The sequence below is a fragment of the Tachypleus tridentatus genome, chromosome 2 (genome assembly GCF_004210375.1).
Source record: "Tachypleus tridentatus isolate NWPU-2018 chromosome 2, ASM421037v1, whole genome shotgun sequence".
In the NCBI taxonomy this organism is placed as follows: domain Eukaryota; kingdom Metazoa; phylum Arthropoda; class Merostomata; order Xiphosura; family Limulidae; genus Tachypleus; species Tachypleus tridentatus.
The window spans coordinates 39,476,504-39,499,148 of NC_134826.1; the positions used below are offsets into that span (position 1 = coordinate 39,476,504).

A 22,645-nucleotide genomic window follows, 5' to 3' on the forward strand; every position below is an offset into this window, starting at 1 on the left:
CATATTCAAAATATTCAGTTAATGACACATTAAAACACACAAAAAATAATTCAAACTAGTTTTATGTGATATAATATACTGGAACTTTTCGAAGCAAATTTATCAACGAAAGACAAAATTTTGGAATTTACATATTTAATTACAATTTTGAAAGGGAGTATTCCAATACCAAGCAGTCTAAACCCTTTCTGTACCAATCCACAACTAATGATATCATCGAGTTTAATTCCTGAATCAGGTTAAAAACAGAAACATAAATAAATATCTCCACCTATCATTTATTGTATCAAACTGCAGACAGTAACAAGGTTACTGGCTACGTAAGAGCTGAAATACTTACCCTAACTTTTTTATTCTAGCATGCAAATTTTTTATAATTTATACTTTTGTTATATATTATTTATTACATCAAACGTTTTGGAATAAGTGTATCTAAAGTGAAAGGAGAGACGTTGAAACATTATACTAAAGTAGGTTTTAACTTAGTTGTTTAAATTCACCCAAAGGAATTAGAATAATTGGCTGAGCTGATACTTCTACAGAATTACATGATGAAATATTGTATTGAAAACCAATGCAAATGAATTAAACAGTTGGAGTACATGGAGTTTACAATATTTTAACACATAAAGTAAATCAAGTTCCGCCCATTATAGGTCATGGTTTTATAGTTTCTGATTGGACGTCTTTAACATACTTCTTGGGATAAAGATATATGGTGTATGTCAAGAATCGTAGATGCAATAAAGTTAATTCAGGCTTCTTAACGCTGAACTTTCATAATTTTCGCATATCGTACACTATGCCGTTGTTAACTACGACTTATGTCGTGAAATGGGTGCCTGGAACCATTTTAAGTTTAACATATACAACTAATTACTTTCAATGCATTTATGGCTGCGTACTAATATCTAAGACGTTCAGTAAATGTACCTTTTTTGTTGTTGTTCAGGTTTAGCTAAGTGGCGGTGTGGTGCAGATATGAAATGGACACCGAAAGATCCAGATCTGAAAGAATGCAAATCTGTCTGGGTGGATAACCTGAGAGAGAGAGTAAGTTCGAAGTATAATAATAATAATTTAGTGGCGACTGTCAAAATGTTTTGTGTAGGCAGTTGTCGTGGTTTTACAATTATTTGGGCAACTAAAATGTTGTGAAAAAAATATTATTTTGTCGTCAATATGTTTGTTTTTTTCAAATTTATTCAAAAATTAAAGTTTCTAGGCAAAGCTACTTGAGACCTGAAATTTATTTGATGCTACCGTGTAGGCCTATTATTAGCTGATTTTTCGTTTTATAGACCCCTAACAAATCATTTTTTGGTGGCCAAGGAAGTATCGAAGATCATTCATTTAAGCCTAGTACTTGAATCGTAACACTGCAAAAATGTTAATATGGAATGGTATTGGCCCAGCATGGCCAGTGGCTAAGGCACTCGACTCCTTATCCGATGGTCGCGGGTTCATTTCGCACTAAGTTACATGAGGACTATCTGCGCTAGCTGTGCCTAATTTAGCCGTGTAAGACTAGAAGGAAGGAGTGTGTGTGTTTCTTTTTTATAGCAAAGCCACATTGGGCTATCTGCTGAACCCCCCGGAGGAATCGAACCCCTGATTTTAGTGTTGTAAATCCGTAGACTTACCGCTGTACTAGCGGAGGACAGAAGAAAGGAAACAGCTAATCATCACCAGCCACCGTCAATTTGTGGGCTACTCTTTTACCAATGAATAATGGGATAGACCGTAACTTTATGTTTGGTGTGAAATTCAGAAACAAACCAGAACTAGATTATTTATTCAGCAATGTTTTAAGCCTAAACCCTTTATCAGGTGATATTTAAACATCGCTAACGAACATGCATAATTAGTTATGGTAAGACGAGCTAGAAAAATAAGATTAGCTACTTTGGATGCACAGTGCTAAAAACAAGAAACATTTAAGATCAAAACTACAAATAGCAATCCTAAATCGCTACTCTTAGGAACAAACTATGCTCACTACTTTAGCGATGTACATCTTAGGCTCAATCTATTCAATAACACTTATCCTTATTCCGCTTCAACATATGTAAATTCAGATATATAACAGTTAAAAACAGACAATTTTCGACTAGCAGACAACGCATGCTAATAAGCTGAACACGCATACACCTTGTTAAGCATTATGGGAAATAGTATTTTAAAACTAGAAATAAATGACCTTAAAACAACAAAATTTGTTATTTTATTTAACTGGTCACTCGTCGTTTCGGTTTACAGCTTCTGCGGTAGCGTTTAACTAAAACACAAACGGTAATGATTGTATAAACCTTCAAATGTTTTAAGTATACACTACATAAATAATGAGTTTCAGCATTATATTGAGGTTTCGATTTTCTTTTCAGAAAATAAGGTTTAGGCAATCACTGTCATAAAATCGTTTGTTTGATCTTTTGAATTTAATTGTTGTACGATAAGTGCTTCAACATGGTGAAATAAAAAAAAAAGTTATTTTCGTAAGAACTCAGCACCTATGGAACCACGTCGAACAAAGTCCAGGAGCGTGCAAGTTACTGATCCTTAATGTAAAAATCCTAAAACCATTTTTCGTTGTTTTCTTTTAATTGATTTTTTTGCAAGTCAACTTCGACAAATTTCTAATTTATTTGTTATAATTTTAGTTGGATAAAGTGATACCAAATTCTGATTTCTATGGTTTTAAAACGCGATATAATTAGCATCAAAATATTTATCAAATGGTAAAAAGTGTTAGGTATATTATCGTAATTTAAATTGTAACTGACTAAACAAAACGCGTAACCAACAAAAACAATTTATTACATATAACAACAGAAATCCAAAGAAAAACTTTAAAACAATTAGAATACAAATTTTGCCATTTTCATGTTGATTTTTTGTTTTTTAATTTCGCGCAAAGCTACTCGAGGACTAGCAGCGCTAGCCGTCCCTAATTTATCAGTGTAAGACTAGAGGGAAGGCAGTTAGTCATCAACACCCACCTCCAATTTTTGGGCTACTCTTTTACCATCGAATTAGGAGTCGAGTGCCTTAACCACCTAGTCATGCTGAGCCTCTTCAAAATGAGCAGTAAGCCAATCTCTGGTCAGATAATACAATAATAGATAGCACAACATAAATCTCAGTGTTACTGATTTTAATAAATATAAAATGATTTCGGAAAAATAAACAGAAGAATAAACACTTAATTTACCAGTGAATAAAAATACTTAAAAATTAAATCATTTTCCCATTATCAAGAACAATATAGCAATAATTCTTTATAACTGTATCTCCTGAACTAATTCTTTGGAGTTCTGTTGCATTTCACAGCATTACTTTGTGTATACTGTGTCAGAAGTAAGTTTAAATTCTAAGTATTGCACTTCTGTTTGGCAAAACTTGTTATGAACAGCTTTTAGCAAACCAACTCGAGGTCTTTCGGGTGTTTTTCACATGTGGGTACAATATCACAATGTCATTAACAGAAGCTTTAGAGTCATGCTTAACAAATGATACATTTAATTCAGGAAGAATTGTGAAGTAGTTTCTGAAGCTTATTTTTGCTGAATAAAGTAATCCAATGAGACAAGGTATGACCAAATATATAACAATAACATAACATTGGTTTAAAATGGAAGTTGTTACCAATAGCTTTGCTTCAAAATGGTTTCAATTGGTTGGTGGGGAGTTTTTCACTCCGTACATCAAGTAATCCTATATACACAGCTTTAATTAAGTCATCACAAGTGAGCAATTAATCCTAAATTATGTAAGCAAGTTAAATGTATTCAGAATAATTAGTGGCTCACTAGACTGAAATATATAACCATTTTAATATAAAGGAGACTTATTTTAGAAACCACAAGTGGGGACACTTATAAATATTTCAACCTGTACTCATATACTTCAGGTATAATTCCAGATGCAGACAGTATTGGAAAAGTCTGATTTATTACTTCCAATTTTATTTTATCAAATGCATATACCTATTTCAGAATTTATTTATTTTTTCTCAAACAGGAAAATGTTTATGACATTTCAAATTTGTAACTACTAGAACTACATGAGTGTCACCACATTGTGATGTAATAACTAAGTTTGGTATAAAAACGTTGATGAATATTTAATTCTAAGGTATTTTTGATGCAGATTTAATAATAAATGTAACAAATTGAATGTTGTGGTATTCCAGGGTGATAATTTTTTAAAATTGGGGACACATTTCTCCTGAGAATACAATTTTTCATCTGGGGACTGCTTTCATAAATCAAAGATTTATGTTTACCTACGTAAATAACTCTTTCTTGAAAGAATCATTATTTCTTTGAAAAATGTTGATATCCATGTTATAGTTAATTTATATAATAGAATAGAGAGCCTCTGTACTCTAATTTGTTTGAAAAATTACAATAACCAGGTCCTATATGAGCTCCTATAAATACCTTATGTCTGAAACAGGCATTGTATAAAACACTGATTTATACAGTTTTCAATATTTTCTAAATTTTAATCATAATAAGTAAAATACAGTATATTCTATTTAATTTATATTAGTATACAACAAGCAGTTATTAACAAGGTAAAGCATATGTCAAGATGCATTACTTTTAATTAATGCATTTCTATTACCTTTCATAATTGTTACAGTATTATGCATTTTGTAAAAATAGCCAATATTAGAATTACTTTGTGAATGTTTATTTGAATACTTTAATTTTTGTGGTTTATTACCAAGTCTTAAATGATAAATTACATAGATATAAGATGTTTGGTGAATTCATCAAAATGTTTTATTTGTTAATTCAGATGCATGGAGGGGATTCTATTAACAGTGTTACCATGGAAATGGCTCTGATGACATTAACCAGACCACTTTTTAGCAAAGATATCACTCATGTGACTTCTATGATTCATCAGACCTTACGCAGAGCTTTAAATAACATGGACAGCTATTTAGAAATTTGGCGTAGACATCAAACTTTCAAAGAACTATTAGAGGTACAGAAATGCCATTTTAATTTATAAAAAATATATTATCACTGCTAATCATTTGGTCTCGAGCATTTTGCTATGGCTATAAATTCTGATACTCTTTACTTAACATTACAATTATAAATGAAAGACATCATTCAAAAGTATGAAATGTTTAATTACAGTTATGAAGGAAAAAGAAAGACTTTTAAGTAAAATGAAAATATTTATTTAAATAAAAATTCCAGAGGTAATCAGAAAGGAGTTGGCATGTCATATAACAGTAAATTTTATATATTGCTTAATTATAATGCATGAGGGTTTAATAATAATAGGAAATAAAGAAGAGATTTTACTTACATGTATGTAATGCACAGAATGATTCCAGGTAACTTGATACTTATGTCTTTAATAATATAAATGTTTTGAAATAAATAGATTCAAAATCTCTGTTGAATAATTCAAGAAATTAAAGCAGTCAGATTATACCAGGGTGATTACTAGCTTAAAACTCTGTTATCTGGGTCATCTTCATCTATAAACAAGTTAGAGTAACATTAAGATAATTATAGTTTCTTTAGGTTAGCATACAATGTCTTAAAAATGAAAGCATACATGCTAAGCAACATTGTTTTTCTACTTTTTTAAACTAAGTGTGGAAACAATAACAATTCTGAGAAACTTTCGTACCATTCACATTTTTCATTGTAAATGTAAGAAAAATTGTACGGCTATGAACATGTTTGTTGTTGTTATAGGTAGAATTTCTGTGATAGGTTTTTAATTAGCTCTAAGTGATGTGTAACATGAAAATTGTAGAACATTAGTAAGGTTATTCAGGTCATGTATTACTAGAATTTTTATAGAAGAGAATGGCACTTTTAGTGACATATTAAACTCGCCTTTCACAAGATGAATATTTCCAACATTAAGTTTAAAAGATATGTATATTTCTCTTCAACATAAGGATATTTTACACAGGTGGTTTTGTTGTAGTAATATTTATGTGCAAAATATTAAATTGTTTGTTTTTTTTCCACCTTTACAGTCTGTAGTAGAAACTGTTAGTAACCTGTTGGAAGAAAAACACAGTGAGGCATGGCTTGACCTCTCAAGATCAGAGCGTAAACAAGTTGCATCTCACTTGTTACAAGGCTTAGAAGAAAGTGCTTTTCTTTTAGCTGAAACTTTAGTACAAGGAAACAGTTACTTGTTTGCAAAGAATAATGTATGTAAGTAACTTTCAGCATTTAGAAATAACAATGCAAATTATATACTTGATACCCGGATTTCTACTGTTTTCAAAGTATTTATATTAAGCACAGATATGACTGTATTATTAACTAGTGGCAAGTCTCTTTTATTTTACATCTAAATCTAAAATTAAGTGATACTTTGTGTTCATGTGCATTCATTAGACATAACTGTAACTTGAATTTTCAAATTCTGCTTTATGATGAAGATGCAGATGAAAGGTCACCTTAATGCTCCATTTTTAATATAAATAATGAGGTGTGGTCATTGTATAGAACTTTGTCATTTTATTTACATTTGTTCATGAAGTAAAATGTTTGAGATGTGACATAGAAGTTTTTGTCGAAGGGTCTACAACTAATAAAGAAAAAGAAAGGCTCTTATCTGCACTTTAACTATAAAGAATACATTTTTGACTTTTTTTTGTAGATTACTTTGTATGTTTTGTGTAAGAACTAACTGGCATGTTCAAAATAAGGTTTTGTACTAATTAAAATTTGTCTTTCATTTGGATATTCTCTTAGTGATAAGTACATTTACTTTTATCAGGGCATAGTTTTTTGCAGTTAGTAAAAACTGAAATTTGTGCTTATGTTTGAATGTACAAATATAAATGTTCAGTACATAAAAACCTTTAGATATTTCAAGTTATTTGAAATTATTAAATTTTCACAGATGATGATAAAATATACATTCACAATAAAAAAATTGTTTTAATTTATTTGAGCTTCTTATTAATTATTTTGATAATATATATTTTCAGTATTATCAGTTCTTGTAATGGAAGTAAAACATTCAAAAAATGTTTTGTTTCCTGTGAGAAATGATATTAGGGAGACATCTTGGGTCAAAGTGGAAGATCTACTATTTTTGCCAGTCCAAGCTTTGGCTGATCTTGCCAATAATGGTAAGTGAGAAAGTTCATATATTTATTTCAACTTCATTTTATGTTTTATTTTCATTTACTTGAACATCCATTTTTTATAAAGCCTATCAAATAAATATTTACCAAAAAGTTTATAACCCAGTAAAAGACAGAATTATTGTTTCACAGTGTAGATATTTCATTAGCACACATTCCTGTAAAAATCTACATATAACTTGCTAATTATTGAAATCTTTCTTTATACCCCATTTCAGCATCTAAAAATTCTTCATTACTGATCCTTTGTTATTATATAAACCCTTCATATGTTTAGTATTCTGATTATCGTAGTTTATACTAAACAATAATTCTTTAAAGCAAAATACCATTTCTTGGTTTGTGCAAAATTGTCTTCAGAATAATGAGATATACTTAAAATGAGATTAAAGATCAAGATGCTTTTTGTGCAAGTGCAGCTTTATTATTTTAGAATAATAATGTAAGTCCTTACAACATTTTTATAGAGGGTATAGTCTTTTAGTGTATGCACTAAATAGCTTTAAAAGGGTTGAACTGTCATTTTATCCTGTAATTTCAGCCACATGTATTAACAGGTGTTTTCATTCCAGTCTGCATGTTAAAAATATTACTTTGTATCTTAGGTCTTGTCCGCATTATTCTTCGAGTTTATAACAAAGTGGATGAACTTCTTCAACCAGGAAATGGATTCCAATCGCCAGTGCTTCCAATTGATAAAGCCAATAAAAACATCTCATGGACAATTAATTCTCGTATTGTAGCAGCATCTGTAGGAAGGAGGAGAATGGTTAGATTATCAGAACCTGTTATTATCAGTTTAAAACACATTCAGGTAATTGTTTTGATATATTTTTTCTAATTATTTTCCCTTTATTTAAATCAGGAGAGTATCTCTTCCAAAATAGTTTGGAACAATATTTTAACAAATAAAATCTGATGTCATATTTTTAAAATGTTTAAGTTTAAAATTCGAAAATGATATTTTACCTTCACTCATAAAAACCTTTCTCAATTTACTCTACCTTCCATTGGTATACATTTTTGGTCATTACTAGCCTTGATGTTCCCATTTATTTCTGTATGATAACTTCAAATGATTTTGCAGCAACCCTCCACCAGTAGGAGTGTGATACTACCCCTTTTGTAACTAGTGCTCTCTCTAAACACAAAGTTAACCATTTCTCAGTTGGCAGTCTTATTGAATAGACCTGATTTTGCTCAAAATTTGATTAGTTTATCCACAAGTTTTTGCTTTGTTAATTTTTCTGCTTTAATTACATTGTTCTTAACCATTATCATTTGTAAAGGGTTACAGATTATTTTATTCATCTTGATATGGGTTCTTCACCTGTCTAACATCTGGCAGTTATTGGTTCTCAGGAGATTTGGTGTAATATAATCAAACTCAAAGCTGGTTAACAGCTGCCAGATTAGAGAGAATGCGTCTACTTACAATGGGGGTAGTATCACATTTCTCTTGGTGTAATATTCTGCTGGTGGTTACATATTAGCCAACTCACAAGTGATTTCCACTGCTCCAGTGGTTAAATATTAGCTAACTTTGCTCCATCAATTTTTGGTGTCATCTCCTTTTCTTTTCCTGTACCTCTGACACTCCTTTGTACATGCTATTCATATTCATGTATGGCTTTGTCTGGTCCCCATTTGAAGGGCTGTATTTTCTCATGTAGCTTCCTTTGATTTTATCCTGCTCTTTCTTCCTCCAAGCAAAGAGGTTATAGTCCTTCCAAATGTATGGTTCCTCACATACCTTCCTTTCTTTTTGACTTGGCTTTTTGTGCAGAGCCTTTCAGTTTCTTTTGCTGTTGCCAGTTTCCTGGCTCTGCTTCTGTTTTCCAGTTGCTAGTCTTATACGTGTTGTTTCATTCCTTTTCTTTTACCCATCCTCCCCTCCCTGCTTCCCTTCTGGATTAACATATCTATGTGGTCCTCCATGTTTTCTCTCATACTCCATTGAACCTGTCATATTCATGTTTTTTGTATCACTACCTCAAGCCCCTGTTCCTGAATATTCCTTTATGTCCAAGGTTTTGGAACTTCATGAGGGTACTTCTCCCTTTACACCTACCCATTCCCTCTATTTTTCACCATCATTCCAATCCTTTCTGTCTCCTTTGCCAATCTCAAAGTGGTTAACAGCTGTAAGATTAGAAAGAGCACTACTTACAATAGGGGTAGTGCCACGCTCCTATTAGTGGAGGGTTGTTACATAATCATTTGCATGCTTGTGTGCAGAAATAAGTGAGGCTGTCAAGGTTATGGGTGAGCAAAAAGTTGTGCTGACAGAAGACAGTATAAGTTGAGAAAGCCTTTTATGTGAGAGGAGGTCTAATGGAAATGCTTTTTCAGAGCAAGAAAATGGTAATGTTTAGTTAATTTGGAATTTTCTATTTGCAGAAGCTTTTCGAGTTAGATCTACAGTATTAATATATACGACTATAGTAATAGTCATGATTCTATCTTTGTACGTTGAAAATAAATATTCCCTTATTTGTTACATTGGAAGAAGAATTTTTAATTTCCAAGACTATATCAGTTCTGGAAGTAAGAAAGATACAAATCATTAAGTTCATCATTTTGATTTTAAAAATTACTTTGGAGTTTAAGAAAGATGAAACTGGTTAATATTTAAAAATTTACTGTTATGTTTCACTTCATCCAACACCACTAGGAGGAGAATGCCACTAATGCCCACTGTGTGTATTGGGATGTAATTATCAGGTAACTAAGAATGTTTTACTAATCACATTATATTTACAATGATAATAAGTAAATACCTAAGTATTTCTGGAAATAATTCTAGTTCGTTTTATGAGTAGTTTTGCTTTTTACTGTATTAACTTACTTAGAACTTTTGTTAACTAATATAAGAACCTAACTGTTTTACATAAGTTATATTGTAATATATGTGATGACCACGAGGGCAACAAATTCCAAGTGTGACATACTTAAGGTAATCACACTGTAAGTGTTAACCATCTGGATCAGAAAGAATGAACTAAGAATGTCATGTATGTGATACTGTGATCATTTTGATAAGATGAGCTGTAGCCTTCTCTAACTGATGCTGAAAGTTTATACCTAAAGTTAGTAAAGCATAGGTAAATGTAAATATCTATCTAATTATTTTTGTTTTCAAATATATTTTCACATACCTTGAAATACACATTACTGTATATTAAGATCTGGTAAATTTGTTTCTTTATATACTTAGGGAATGGTCAGGAGAAGGTTGCTGGGTAAAGAAGTCAAACATATCACACACTGTCTGTGCTTGTAACCACTTGACCAACTTTGCTGTTTTAATGGAAGTCAAGCCATTGGAGGTAACAAAATGTTTTGTTGTCACATGTTGTACAGTAAGTGTTTAAATAGACTTTTTAAGTTCTGTGTTTCTCACTTTTGTTTTTGGTCTGACCAATATTACAATCATACTTCAAAATCAATCATATTTTGTATCCAAGAATAACTTTGCATCTGTTTCATCAGGACATTGGCTGCCTCATACTTCACTGGCAGTGCATTTTTTTTTGCTTTGTTTTCATATACTGGCACTAGAAATTTTCTACAGCATTTACCTAAGTCGGGGTGGTACACAATGGTTTTAATTGAAGGAAACTAGCTTAGAGGGAAAACATACACTATCATGCAGACAAACTACCAATGATATACCTAGTGTTCCATTAATTTGTGTTCTAACCAGGTACTACATGTATCATTAGATAACATTTTCATTTTAAAGTGTTGACAGTCCAAGATGTGCCTGTAACTGCCACAGATGTTTGATATTGATCTAAACGGACAGTGAACGTTTTACTTAGCAGCAAATAGCATATTTATTATTTTATTTAAGTTGAGTTGTTTTTAATTCTGATCATATACTGTATCTTTGTTTTTCAAAATTTCAAAATATTTATAAAGTGAACTTAGCTCAGTTATATGAACCTTTAAGCTTGCAGTGGATAATTTTAATATTCCTAATAATATGAAATGCTGAATTTATAGTAGCTAATTATTAAATTTATTCACCTCACTTACACAAAATAGGTAGTTAGAATATCACTTAGAACACTAAGTGATATCATTTACCTAAATAGTTAGAATACAGGCTTTCAGTATCCCTAAAATATACAAGAGGATTATTTGCTAATCTCTAGTAAGTGCAGGCAATTAGTATAGGGGGCATAGAATACTTCTATCTCCAATACACATGTTCAACACTCAGTTTACCCCCTACATAAATATCAATTAATTTATTATTTCTTGAACACAAAGATTCTAAAAGTAATTCAGTAGGTGGAAATAAAAAGATAATGTGAACTTGGACATTTGTGCGGTTATTTTTCCATTATTTATACTTATGTTTTATTGTTATTTTTTTTCCATTTTGTTTCCTATTTTGGCCCTCACTGCACTGTCACTCTAATTGTAAACATTTTATGGGGAAGGATATCCCTGAACTCCTTCCTTCTCTAAGGAATATGTAATATACATATGTAGGCTAATATATATAGCATTAAATATTTGTATGTAGTTATTCCTAGAATTAGTATGCCTCAAAAATATATTGGTGTTTTTATAAAAAAAAATTAATCATATTCTGTGATTAAGTTTATGTCTTGTCAATATCTTGACTTTTGTGTCACAATTGACATCAATATATATATTGATATATATTTTATATTGATATATATTATATTATCATATAATAAATATATATTTATATTTTATTTATAAAATAGTAGATTTAGTTCTAGAAAATGAAAAACAAACAAAAGCATGTCCCCGTGAAAATGAACTTTACTCCTTAAAATGTTGTTTAATATTTTGATATCAGAATATCTCTCTGAGAAAGGTATCTTTAATAACTTATCATTGATGAAGTTTTATGCTGAATATTTATGTGTTGCACAAACATAAGTATTCCTTGTAACATAGCAAAGTAAAATATGTTCAATAGTTTATTTTTTATTATTATTTTTGGTTTCAGTGATACTTTTGAAATTTGTTTTCACTTATTACTATAGATGGCTCATGGAAAAAACAGTTTACTTCAAATTTTGACTTCCACTAGTTGTGCTTTATGTGGCCTTTTTGTGTTGGCAACCATTGCAGCTCTTCATCTTACTAAGTAAGTGACAAAAAATAACTGAAAATTTGTTGATTTGAATAATATTCATTGTATTTTCTTAGAATACAATGATTTTATTTTGAGAAACAATATTCAAATATTTGTGAAAATGGCTTCCAACCTTTTTCCAACTGAGGGCCAGCATATTATGATTCCAACATTTCATGAACCAATTCATATCATGTATGTGTGTGTTTTTCTTATAGCAAAGCCACATCAGACTGTCTGCTGGGTCCACTGAGGGGAATTGAACCCCTGATTTTAGCATTGAAAATCTGTAGACTTACCACTGTACTAGCAGGAGGCCCAATTTGTACTGTACTGGGTTGGAGTACTTTTGAATTACACTGTAAAACTATATTTCAGAAAAAATATTCTATACCACACACATCTCTTTTTCTGACTAACTGAAATTTCCCTGTGGACTGACAGTTAGAAACCATTGCTGTAGAAGACAGGTTTAGATTATCTGTTAACCCTTGTTGCCTGTTCTTACACTATATAAATTTTTGTAGTAAAATCTACATCGTTCATACAGAATATCAGTTGGACTGATCAAAATATCAAATGCTTGTAATACAAATTTCAGTTATTCAGAGTATATATATATATAATCTGTTATAAACAAAATCATTTATTCTAGTTAGTTTAGGTAACTGGTTGGGACCCTTTATACTAGTGTAATTTGTGTACTAGGCTACAAATTAGTGCCTTTCCACAATAATGGGACCTGGAATGCCAGGTTCAGGAGGTAATTTTATTTAACTCACCTACCCCAGGTGGTAATACCTTATTATGATTTAATTATTTATTTTATTTTCTACTTCTTTACTTTGAAGAGCAGTCACCTTCCCACAACTGTCTGCAGGCACTGAAGAGTGATATATATGTTGGACATTGTGGGCTTGAGCACCCACATCTCACTCTCCTAATTTCTATTCCTTTGATTATTTTGTTCCTTAATAATTCTTCATATGAGACTGCCAAATGGAGGTTAAGACTGTTAGATGGTGTATCCCCACTACAATGTGGGTCATACTTCATCAGTCACCTCTAAAACCTAGGGTGCATTTTATATCCCATATTATATATATCCTGTACCCTGCAGATCTTTTCAATTAGTGCAGCATCTTTTATTTTTGTTTGGTATTGGTTTTGTTTATAACAAATTATCATTAGACAGAGGTTTGGATTTGCTGTTTTTAATGCAATCTTTCCTTTTGATTAGGTTTTATTTTACATGACTGTTCATTATTAATATTATATATGCATATATGAGGTCATCTATTAAGTAGTGTCCGATTTTAGGTTCAGAAAAATGGAAAGGATTTCAAACGCTCTTAATGTTATTTAATCAATAATGTATGTTTCATTATTATTAATTACTTCCTGCCAACGATTCACAAGCTTCTTAATGATACTTTTATAAAATTCTTGGGATTTGGAGGAAAATAATGAAGAGAGGGTAGTTTTGATGTCTTCAAATGTTCCAAGCTATTTTCCATCAAGATAGTTCCACAACTTTGGAACAGATGATAATCAGATGGGGCAAGGTCTGAAGAATAAGGAGGGTGTGGAAGTTTTTCCCAGTCAAGCTCTTCAATCTTTTCAGATGTGATCCTTGCTTTTTGGAGCCATGCATTATTCTGGTGTAATACAACACCTTTATGATTGATAAAAGCATGTCTCTGTTGTTTTAGTGCAACATTGAAGTGCTTTAACTGTTGACAACAGAAGTCTGATATAATCGTTACATTCAGTGGCAGCAACTTAAAGTGGATCACACCAACAATATCTCACCAAATGCTTAACAAGACTTTCCTAAGGTGGAGGTTCATTTTGGGCTGTGCTTTAGCCAGTTTAGCTACACTGAGCCATTGTCTGCAGTGCTTAACATTTTTATAAAATATCCATTTTTCATCTTCAGTCACTAACCTATTCAAAAACGGTGAGTTACGTTCACAAGAGTGCAGAGAAGTGCAAATGTCCACTCTTGCTCTTAGGTTAGCTTCTGTCAAATCACGGTGAACCCATTTTCCAAAATTTGACACATTTCCAAGCCGTTGCAGATGATGGTAAACTGATGAATGGGTTGAATTAGGCTTCTGTGTTAGTTCTTCAACTGTTATAGCACAATCGTCATCAAGTGCAGCCAGCAGAAAGTCATAATTAAACTCACCAATATGACCTGAATGTGGTGCATCATTTAAACTGTAGTCACCAGATCTGAACTTCTGAAACCATCTTCAACATTTTCTTTCATTTAGAGACTCCACACCATAAACACCTTGAATGTTTTGTGTAGTTTCTGCTACACTATTGCCTTTTTTAAACTTGTAAAGAATTATATGCCTGATGTGCTCCTCAGATACATCCATCTTCATAAGGGTTTACTTGATTACTGATCTGAAAAGGTGGAGTTGGGTTGGTTTCTTTTGTTTGTCTGAACATTTTTATACATGTCTTACTACATATTTTAGTCATTAAAGCCTTCTACAAAGACAGAAAATATGATGCATTTTCCGTATTAAATTTTCAGGCATGACTAACGGGTAACCTGATATATATTTATTTATATATGTATGTATAAAATAAACATTACAATAGAACTGAAATTAAACTATAACTTATGACTTAATGTTGATAACTTGGTCCAATAAGGGAAAATAACTTTAATTTTAGTTCTATTGTAATGTGTGTTTTATATTAAACTCATTGTTTTTTTTTATAGTGTTGATTTAATTGTCTACTGACTGTTAATGTAACTGACAGTTTTAGAAGCATGTGTGTATATATGCAAAACTACTATAATTTGGTAAACTTTAGTGTATTTCTTCTATTTGCCATTGATGACCTTAAACAGAATAAAACTGATAAAAACAAACTTTAAAACATTATTTTATTGGTATTCTGGCTATTAAGACTAATACATCATAGCAATAAACAATATCATTATAAGTTCAAAGATCATAAAGATAAAAGCAAGAGAAAATTATTGGTAAACAAATAATAATCAAAAATGTTTGATGACAAATATTAGAACCAAGGATGGAAAAAAGATATGGACAAAAATCTACCAATCACAAATATGGAAATAGTGATAATAATGATTCTTAGATTAAAAAAAAAAAGAGATAAACTTCTAAAAATTAGACTGTACACCAAGAGAATACACAATATGAAATTAAACCATAGACAGAAAGGATAAGAGTACAAGAGATGACTGAAAAATAATTATGGAAAATGTTGAGTTAACAAAGAAACCCAATGTTAGAAGAGTTGAAACTGATAAACATTTTGTGATAACTGAAGTATTAGAAGAAGAAAAAAGGGAGAGAAATTAATATCACTCAGAAAGAAAACTGAGTCTAGAACAGCATTCCATGGAGAAAAATACACATTTGAAAGTCCAAAGGATGACATTAATAAAGTATTGATGAATCTGGTAAATATAAAATGTAATATTAAATTCAAACCTTTAGAATGCTGTAATAAAATTATGTTTACAGAAGAAAGCTAGTATCTTCTCCTCACACAAGTAGAATGAATTCAATAAACAGTCAGAAAGAGTATGTTTACTGTAAGGGAAGCAGGTGTGTTGCTGGGTTAGGTTAAGTTATTAGTAGAAAAGATATTAATTTCTGATATTAATCAGTAATAAATGACTTATTCTGATATTTCAGTCAATGTACACCTTATAATTCATTCAGGGAAATCTTGCAGTTTTCTACTACAGAAAAGTTACAACAAGTTTGGTTTATAAGAACACATTATTACTTAGAAACTTTATTCAAAATTTGATTGTACATGTAGGTTTAACTAATTGGATTGTGCTGTATCTTGAAAGATAACAATGTATGTATTATATTTTCTGAACAAGTCATAAAATACCTTATATAACATTCATTAGGTTATCATTGTTATTTCTTTCATATTGTAGTACTTTTTTTTTCAATGCTTGCTGTAAGTTATTGTGGAGAATTCTGTAATCTTTTCTATATAGTCACAAAATATAAAAGTTTCTTCTTCTCATTTAATTATTAAGTATAAGAACTTCTACTAATACATAAAGCATTTTCTAAGAAGTTAGTTTCTTAAATTAATTTGTGTGTTTTTATAAAATTAAATATTAATTTATATGTCAGTCTGAAAACATTAGGTGACATCTAATATGGTTGATAGGAAAAAACTTCAGTTATTTGTATTTGATTAAGGTAGTTGTTCTTCCACAGGTACTATTGTAGTTGTAGTGCTTAGAAAACATGTTGCACTTCCTATGTATACTAAAGTTGAATTAAAATTCAATTGTTGCTTCATTTAATGTGATAAAAGTGCTACTTATGCTGTCCAAGTTTATTAATACTGAAGTATTGAAGGTTTAGTATTAAAAATGTATCATACATTGAAAATAGCATATTTTGTATGGAGTTTACTAGTTTAAGTAATATTCTGATGAATACCATAACCTGTTTCATTAGTAAATATACTGTGTTTGTTTATTTGGTTCAAGAAACAATTTAACATTTTTGTTTTGTTTTAATACAAATTTTGTGTACCTATATGTAATTATAAATTATTTTGTTTAAAATATCATTTCTTTATATTTTCAGAAATCTTCAAACTGACAGAATAACTATTCAGAAGAATCTCTGCCTTTGTCTTCTGGGGGCAGAGTTAGTCTTTGCAACTGGAATTAGTCAAACCCATATTAGAACTCTCTGTGGTGTGGTAGCAGGATTATTACACTACTTTCTCTTGGCTGTTTTTGCATGGGTATTTGTTGAAGGATTTCATCTTTATGTTCTTTTAATTGAGGTGTATGAATCTGAGAAATCCAGAGCTATTTGGTATCATGGATTGGGCTATGGAATTCCAATAATTATCGTGTCAGTTTCAGCCATTGTGGATCCATACAGCTATGGCACAAAAGAATTTTGTTGGCTACGGACAGACAACTATTTTATTTTCAGCTTTGTGGGTCCAGCAGTAGGAATACTTTTTGTAAGTATTGAAATTAGTGTAGCTAATTATGTTGCATTTTTTGTTACCTGAAACATTTGAGAGTGAAACACTGTTTTGTTTTTAGCATTCAGGCTTCTTAAAGGCCCTGCTGCTACATAAAAAATATTAACAGTGGCAGAGTATGCATGCATTTCTGTTTAACTGTAATAATTTATATTCATGAAAATTCTTGTCTCTCTCTATTGATACAAGTGAATGTGTTTTTTCCTAGTGTAAACTTTTATTCAGTCAACATTGACAGTGTCTTTTATTTGCTTCAATATAATGCTGTTTTTGAGAAAAAGAATTTTAAAAACTTAAAATGCTTCAGAAGGTATAGATCTCTCTTTTACTCACAAATTGTTAATACCTTAATTGATACAAAATTTTATGGGATATACATGTAGGCCTATGTGTGTATCAAATGGTTTGTACACTTAAGTGTATTGTTATGAAATAATTCATTCCTTCTTGCTTGCCTAGCAGTAAGCAAACACACACAAACAAATCTGCAGCATATCAATGCAGTACATGCTAATTGTTACCTATTTTGATGATCATAGCATTTGCAAAATGCTTTGCAAAGATCTGTAACATTAGCTATACCAGTGTATTTTTAAAAAACAAAATTCTCAACAAGTGCAAAATGTTACAGAAGCCTATATCACCCAGTTTTGAAATTGTACAGTTCATAAAAGTTGACTACTTTAAACTACTGATGTTGAAACTTTACTTGTTGTTTCTGTGATGTGTATTGAAGTTATTATTATTTTGAAGTTACTTTATGCCTCGTTTTGAAAAAATAATCACACACAAAGCAAGTAATTGATTTACATTTGCACTTATTTTATTGTATATAGACTGTTTTAATCAAAGTTTCGTTAATTCTTTTATATATACATAAATCTATGTACTACACTGAAATGTGTGTTTAATTGTTGTTGTTGTTTGTTGTTTTGAATTAAGCACAAAGCTACACAATGTGCTATCTGTGCTCTGCCCACCATCGAAACCCGGATTTTAGCATTGTAAATGCACAGACATACTGCTGAGCCACTGGGGGGCTTTAGAATTTTTGGATAGATTTAACCCAAAAGAGTGTGTGCTTTCTTATAGCAAAGCCACATCGGGCTATCTGGTGAGCCCCACGAAGGGAATTGAACCCCTGATTTTAGTGTTGTAAATCTGAAGACACACTGCTGTACTAGTGGGGGGGGGTGTTTAATAATGCTGCATTTTGTGCATGCTGCCTACACATTGCTTATATGCTTTACAATTATCTACCTCTGTTTTTCCTATGTAACTGATAATATAGCTTACCAATTTTTAGATTCACTATTTTCACAAACCTTAAACATATTGTTAAAATTTTTATCTGGCACTTTTTGAAAATTATCTCATATCTGATGTTACAAGGATACTCCATGTAATTATTTCAAACACTACTTACAAATAAGTTGAATGTTAAATTAATTGTACTCAGTTTTTTGAAATGTTTTTTATGCAGATGAAAATTTAACTTATAATATCAGTTGTTTCTTCTGAAGTTAGAAGCTATTGTTTTAATAAACAAATGTTTGTGATGTGATAGAGAAATATGTAAAGTTGATTTGATTTTTTTTGCACTAGAAGAGTAACAAAAATGCCAAATCTTCCCTTTATGTACCTTTATATTTGATTTTACAGCAACAGTCTATATATCTCTGAAAAAAAAATGTTATAAGTGATTCATATTTCACTGGACAATAGGAGCAAAATTCATCTATGTATATCAACACTTTTGTATAGTTATGTTCCTGACATATAGATTTATAAACATTTAAAACTTCTATACATTAATATAGCAGACTTAGTTTTCAATGGTTTAGTAGTATAAATAAACTACTGTAATATTTACACATGTATAGCATCTGTAAAATTAAGAAAATAATGATAAGGAATGTTTAACACTAAGGTGAGACAGCTGTTCAAAATACCAAAATGTATGATCATACACTTCAAAAACTTCAGAGTCTGTTAAGTTTTCCATCTAATTTGATGAAGTGAAAAGTGTCTCTTATATAATGATAGGTACATATTAGATCAAAACCTTTTTAAAGGATGACAAAAAAACTTGATTAAACATAAGCTTATTCAATACAAACTTTAATTAATTCAATATATTTTTAAATTCTTGGGACTTTTCTAATTTCTGAGGATATGGCATTACAGAAAAAATTAAGAATAAGTACAATCAACATATTCATCTTAGTTATAAAAAAATACAGATTTTGTCAAATATTTGTAAAACCCTTTGAAACTAATTTAAGTTTTAATAAAATAATTTATTCAATAAATGCTCGAAAATATTTTTGAAATGCTGACAACTCTATCAAAGCAAACTGCAATAAAAAATATTTATCATAAGAAAAATGGATTGAACAGTCCAATAGTTATTTTGTGAAGTGTTAATGTATACCATCAAAAATTTTTGTTTGAAAAGTATAAAAGTATTCATATAATTTTAACAGTCAAAACTTCACAGGTTTAATCTAACAAACTGTTGTCCTGAAAGTCAAAATATGAAAACATTTACACTGTTTAAATTGTAAAGAAGTATGGTATTCCTTTGCCATGATTTAAGTATTTTCAATTTTCAACACAATAATACAATAAAACAAGACTTAAATACTAATTGTTTTCTTGCACTAGACATTTTAGATTTTTTTATGTTTAGGTTTGAAAACAAGCTGAGAACAAAGCAAAGGTTAAATCATTTATCTGTTTCCCATTTCTCTTGTAGAAGATTGTTGTAGTTGAAAGTAGTGCCTCCCAGTGGCACAGTTGTATGTCTATGGACTTACAACACTAGAAAGTGGGTTTTGATGCCTGTGATGAGCAGAGAACAGATAGTCCATTGTGTAGTTTTGTGCTTAACTACAAACAAAGTGTCACTGGTTTATAGTGAAACTTTGTTATAGAAAATAATCTTTAATAGTACACTTAAGAAACAATGAAATAAATATTTAAGAAATGATGAGTTCTTTTATATATAAGATTTATGATACTTTGTATAACTTCATACTTAAAGAACAAATATACATAAAATAACCATTTTGTAAACCCAATATATTTATGATAAATGATACTTTGTATAACTTCATACTTAAAGAACAAATATACATAAAATAACCATTTTGTAAACCCAATATATTTATGATAAATGATACTTTGTATAACTTCATACTTAAAGAACAAATATACATAAAATAACCATTTTGTAAACCCAATATATTTATGATAAATGATACTTTGTATAACTTCATACTTAAAGAACAAATATACATAAAATAACCATTTTGTAAACCCAATATATTTATGATAAATGATACTTTGTATAACTTCATACTTAAAGAACAAATATACATAAAATAACCATTTTGTAAACCCAATATATTTATGATAAATGATACTTTGTATAACTTCATACTTAAAGAACAAATATACATAAAATAACCATTTTGTAAACCCAATATATTTATGATAAATGATACTTTGTATAACTTCATACTTAAAGAACAAATATACATAAAATAACCATTTTGTAAACCAAATATATTTATGATAAATGATACTTTGTATAACTTCATACTTAAAGAACAAATATACATAAAATAACCATTTTGTAAACCCAATATATTTATGATAAATGATACTTTGTATAACTTCATACTTAAAGAACAAATATACATAAAATAACCATTTTGTAAACCCAATATATTTATGATAAATGATACTTTGTATAACTTCATACTTAAAGAACAAATATACATAAAATAACCATTTTGTAAACCCAATATATTTATGATAAATGATACTTTGTATAACTTCATACTTAAAGAACAAATATACATAAAATAACCATTTTGTAAACCCAATATATTTATGATAAATGATACTTTGTATAACTTCATACTTAAAGAACAAATATACATAAAATAACCATTTTGTAAACCCAATATATTTAAAATTGACCATTAATCAATTTGTATGACCTCTAGGTCTTCTGAAATCTACATCTACAGTTTTTTTCAGTATCTCTCTATATGTTATGTGTGGTATTCACTCTCCTTTCCCATAAACTGTTGCTAAATCACCAATATAGGGTAAGATGAATAGTTGACAACTTCCATCATCAAATACATAATATAATACCACTTGAAAAAGTCATAGCATGTACACTTTGACCATCACCTGTACATAAATGGCTAAAACATTAAGCCATTTACTACACTCATAGAAAAAATGTTATTTTGTTATCATCCACATTTACAGAAAAAATACTTTTTATGATAGTTTACATGTTGTAATTTTCTGTCAGTGTTGATCTCAGTGTGGAAATAAAACTGTGTTTACTCTTTACTTCCAGGGTAGTGCAGTCTTCTTGTGTATAGCCATGTGCATTCTTTGTTATCACTCTGGAGTTAAGACAATGGTTAAAGGGAAGGAGGAGACAAAACTGAAAAAACTAAAGTATGATTGTTTTTGTTTTTTTTAAATATATCAGTATTTAGGTATGAACTTAAGTGACCATGAACAAGAATTAAAACACAGCTTCATTTGCACACTTAACAAACTATTAGATACACCCATGTCTGTGTAGAGAGAGAATTAATTTCTCTTGTCCTAATTAGACATAATAACTGTATGTTCTGTTGTTTAGGGTTTTAGTTTTGTTGTATTTCATTTATATTTTCAGAACTGACGAGATAAATAGCATACTAAATTTTTGCTTTATGTTGGTCCACTTGTCTGAATCAACCAAAATATTGCTAGAGAAGTGATTATAAATTATACAGTTGACCATAGGGCAAGTATTTAGCAAGACAAATGATTATCGTTGACCATAGAGTAATTATCTTACTCGACAAGTAATAACAAATTCTACAACTGACCATTGGGCAAAATCTTGCTACACAAGTGTTTATAAATTCTGTAATTGGACATGGGCAAGCAATTTGCTAGACAAGTGATTATAAATTCTACAGTTGATCATAGGGTAAGTATCTTGTTATACAAGTGATTTTAAATTCTATAGCTGACCATAGGACAAGAACCTTTCCGACTGCAAAAGTTGTGAATAAGTTGAATAATTTATATGGATTATGAAGAGATGTTAAATCAATAGTAGAGTCACTTACGAAATCTGAGCATTATTTTAATAGTATAGCTGGAATTTTTCACTGTCTGTAGAAGTATTAACTGTCATAACAAAAATCCTTAAGCCATCTAATATTTTATTATTTTATTGTAAAGTATGTATGATAAACTTGTATTGTACAACTTAGCAGTGAAGTGTTCAAACAAACTTTGTTTCAGTTTGC

At 30.1% G+C, this 22,645-nt stretch overlaps 1 protein-coding gene across 7 annotated transcripts in view; it reads left to right on the plus strand.

The window, feature by feature from the left end:
• The window catches only part of LOC143241222 (latrophilin Cirl-like), a 117,145-nt gene that overhangs the window by 81,127 nt on the left and 13,373 nt on the right, over positions 1-22,645 (plus strand). For all 7 annotated transcript variants that reach the window (XM_076484760.1, XM_076484761.1, XM_076484757.1 and 4 more), the window contains 10 exons: positions 953-1,053; positions 4,807-4,998; positions 6,020-6,203; positions 6,989-7,132; positions 7,753-7,961; positions 9,822-9,871; positions 10,365-10,476; positions 12,178-12,281; positions 16,892-17,282; positions 21,691-21,794. In XM_076484760.1, the coding sequence (XP_076340875.1) occupies positions 953-1,053; positions 4,807-4,998; positions 6,020-6,203; positions 6,989-7,132; positions 7,753-7,961; positions 9,822-9,871; positions 10,365-10,476; positions 12,178-12,281; positions 16,892-17,282; positions 21,691-21,794 (1,591 nt within the window). The remainder of the gene's footprint in view (positions 1-952; positions 1,054-4,806; positions 4,999-6,019; positions 6,204-6,988; positions 7,133-7,752; positions 7,962-9,821; positions 9,872-10,364; positions 10,477-12,177; positions 12,282-16,891; positions 17,283-21,690; positions 21,795-22,645) is intronic.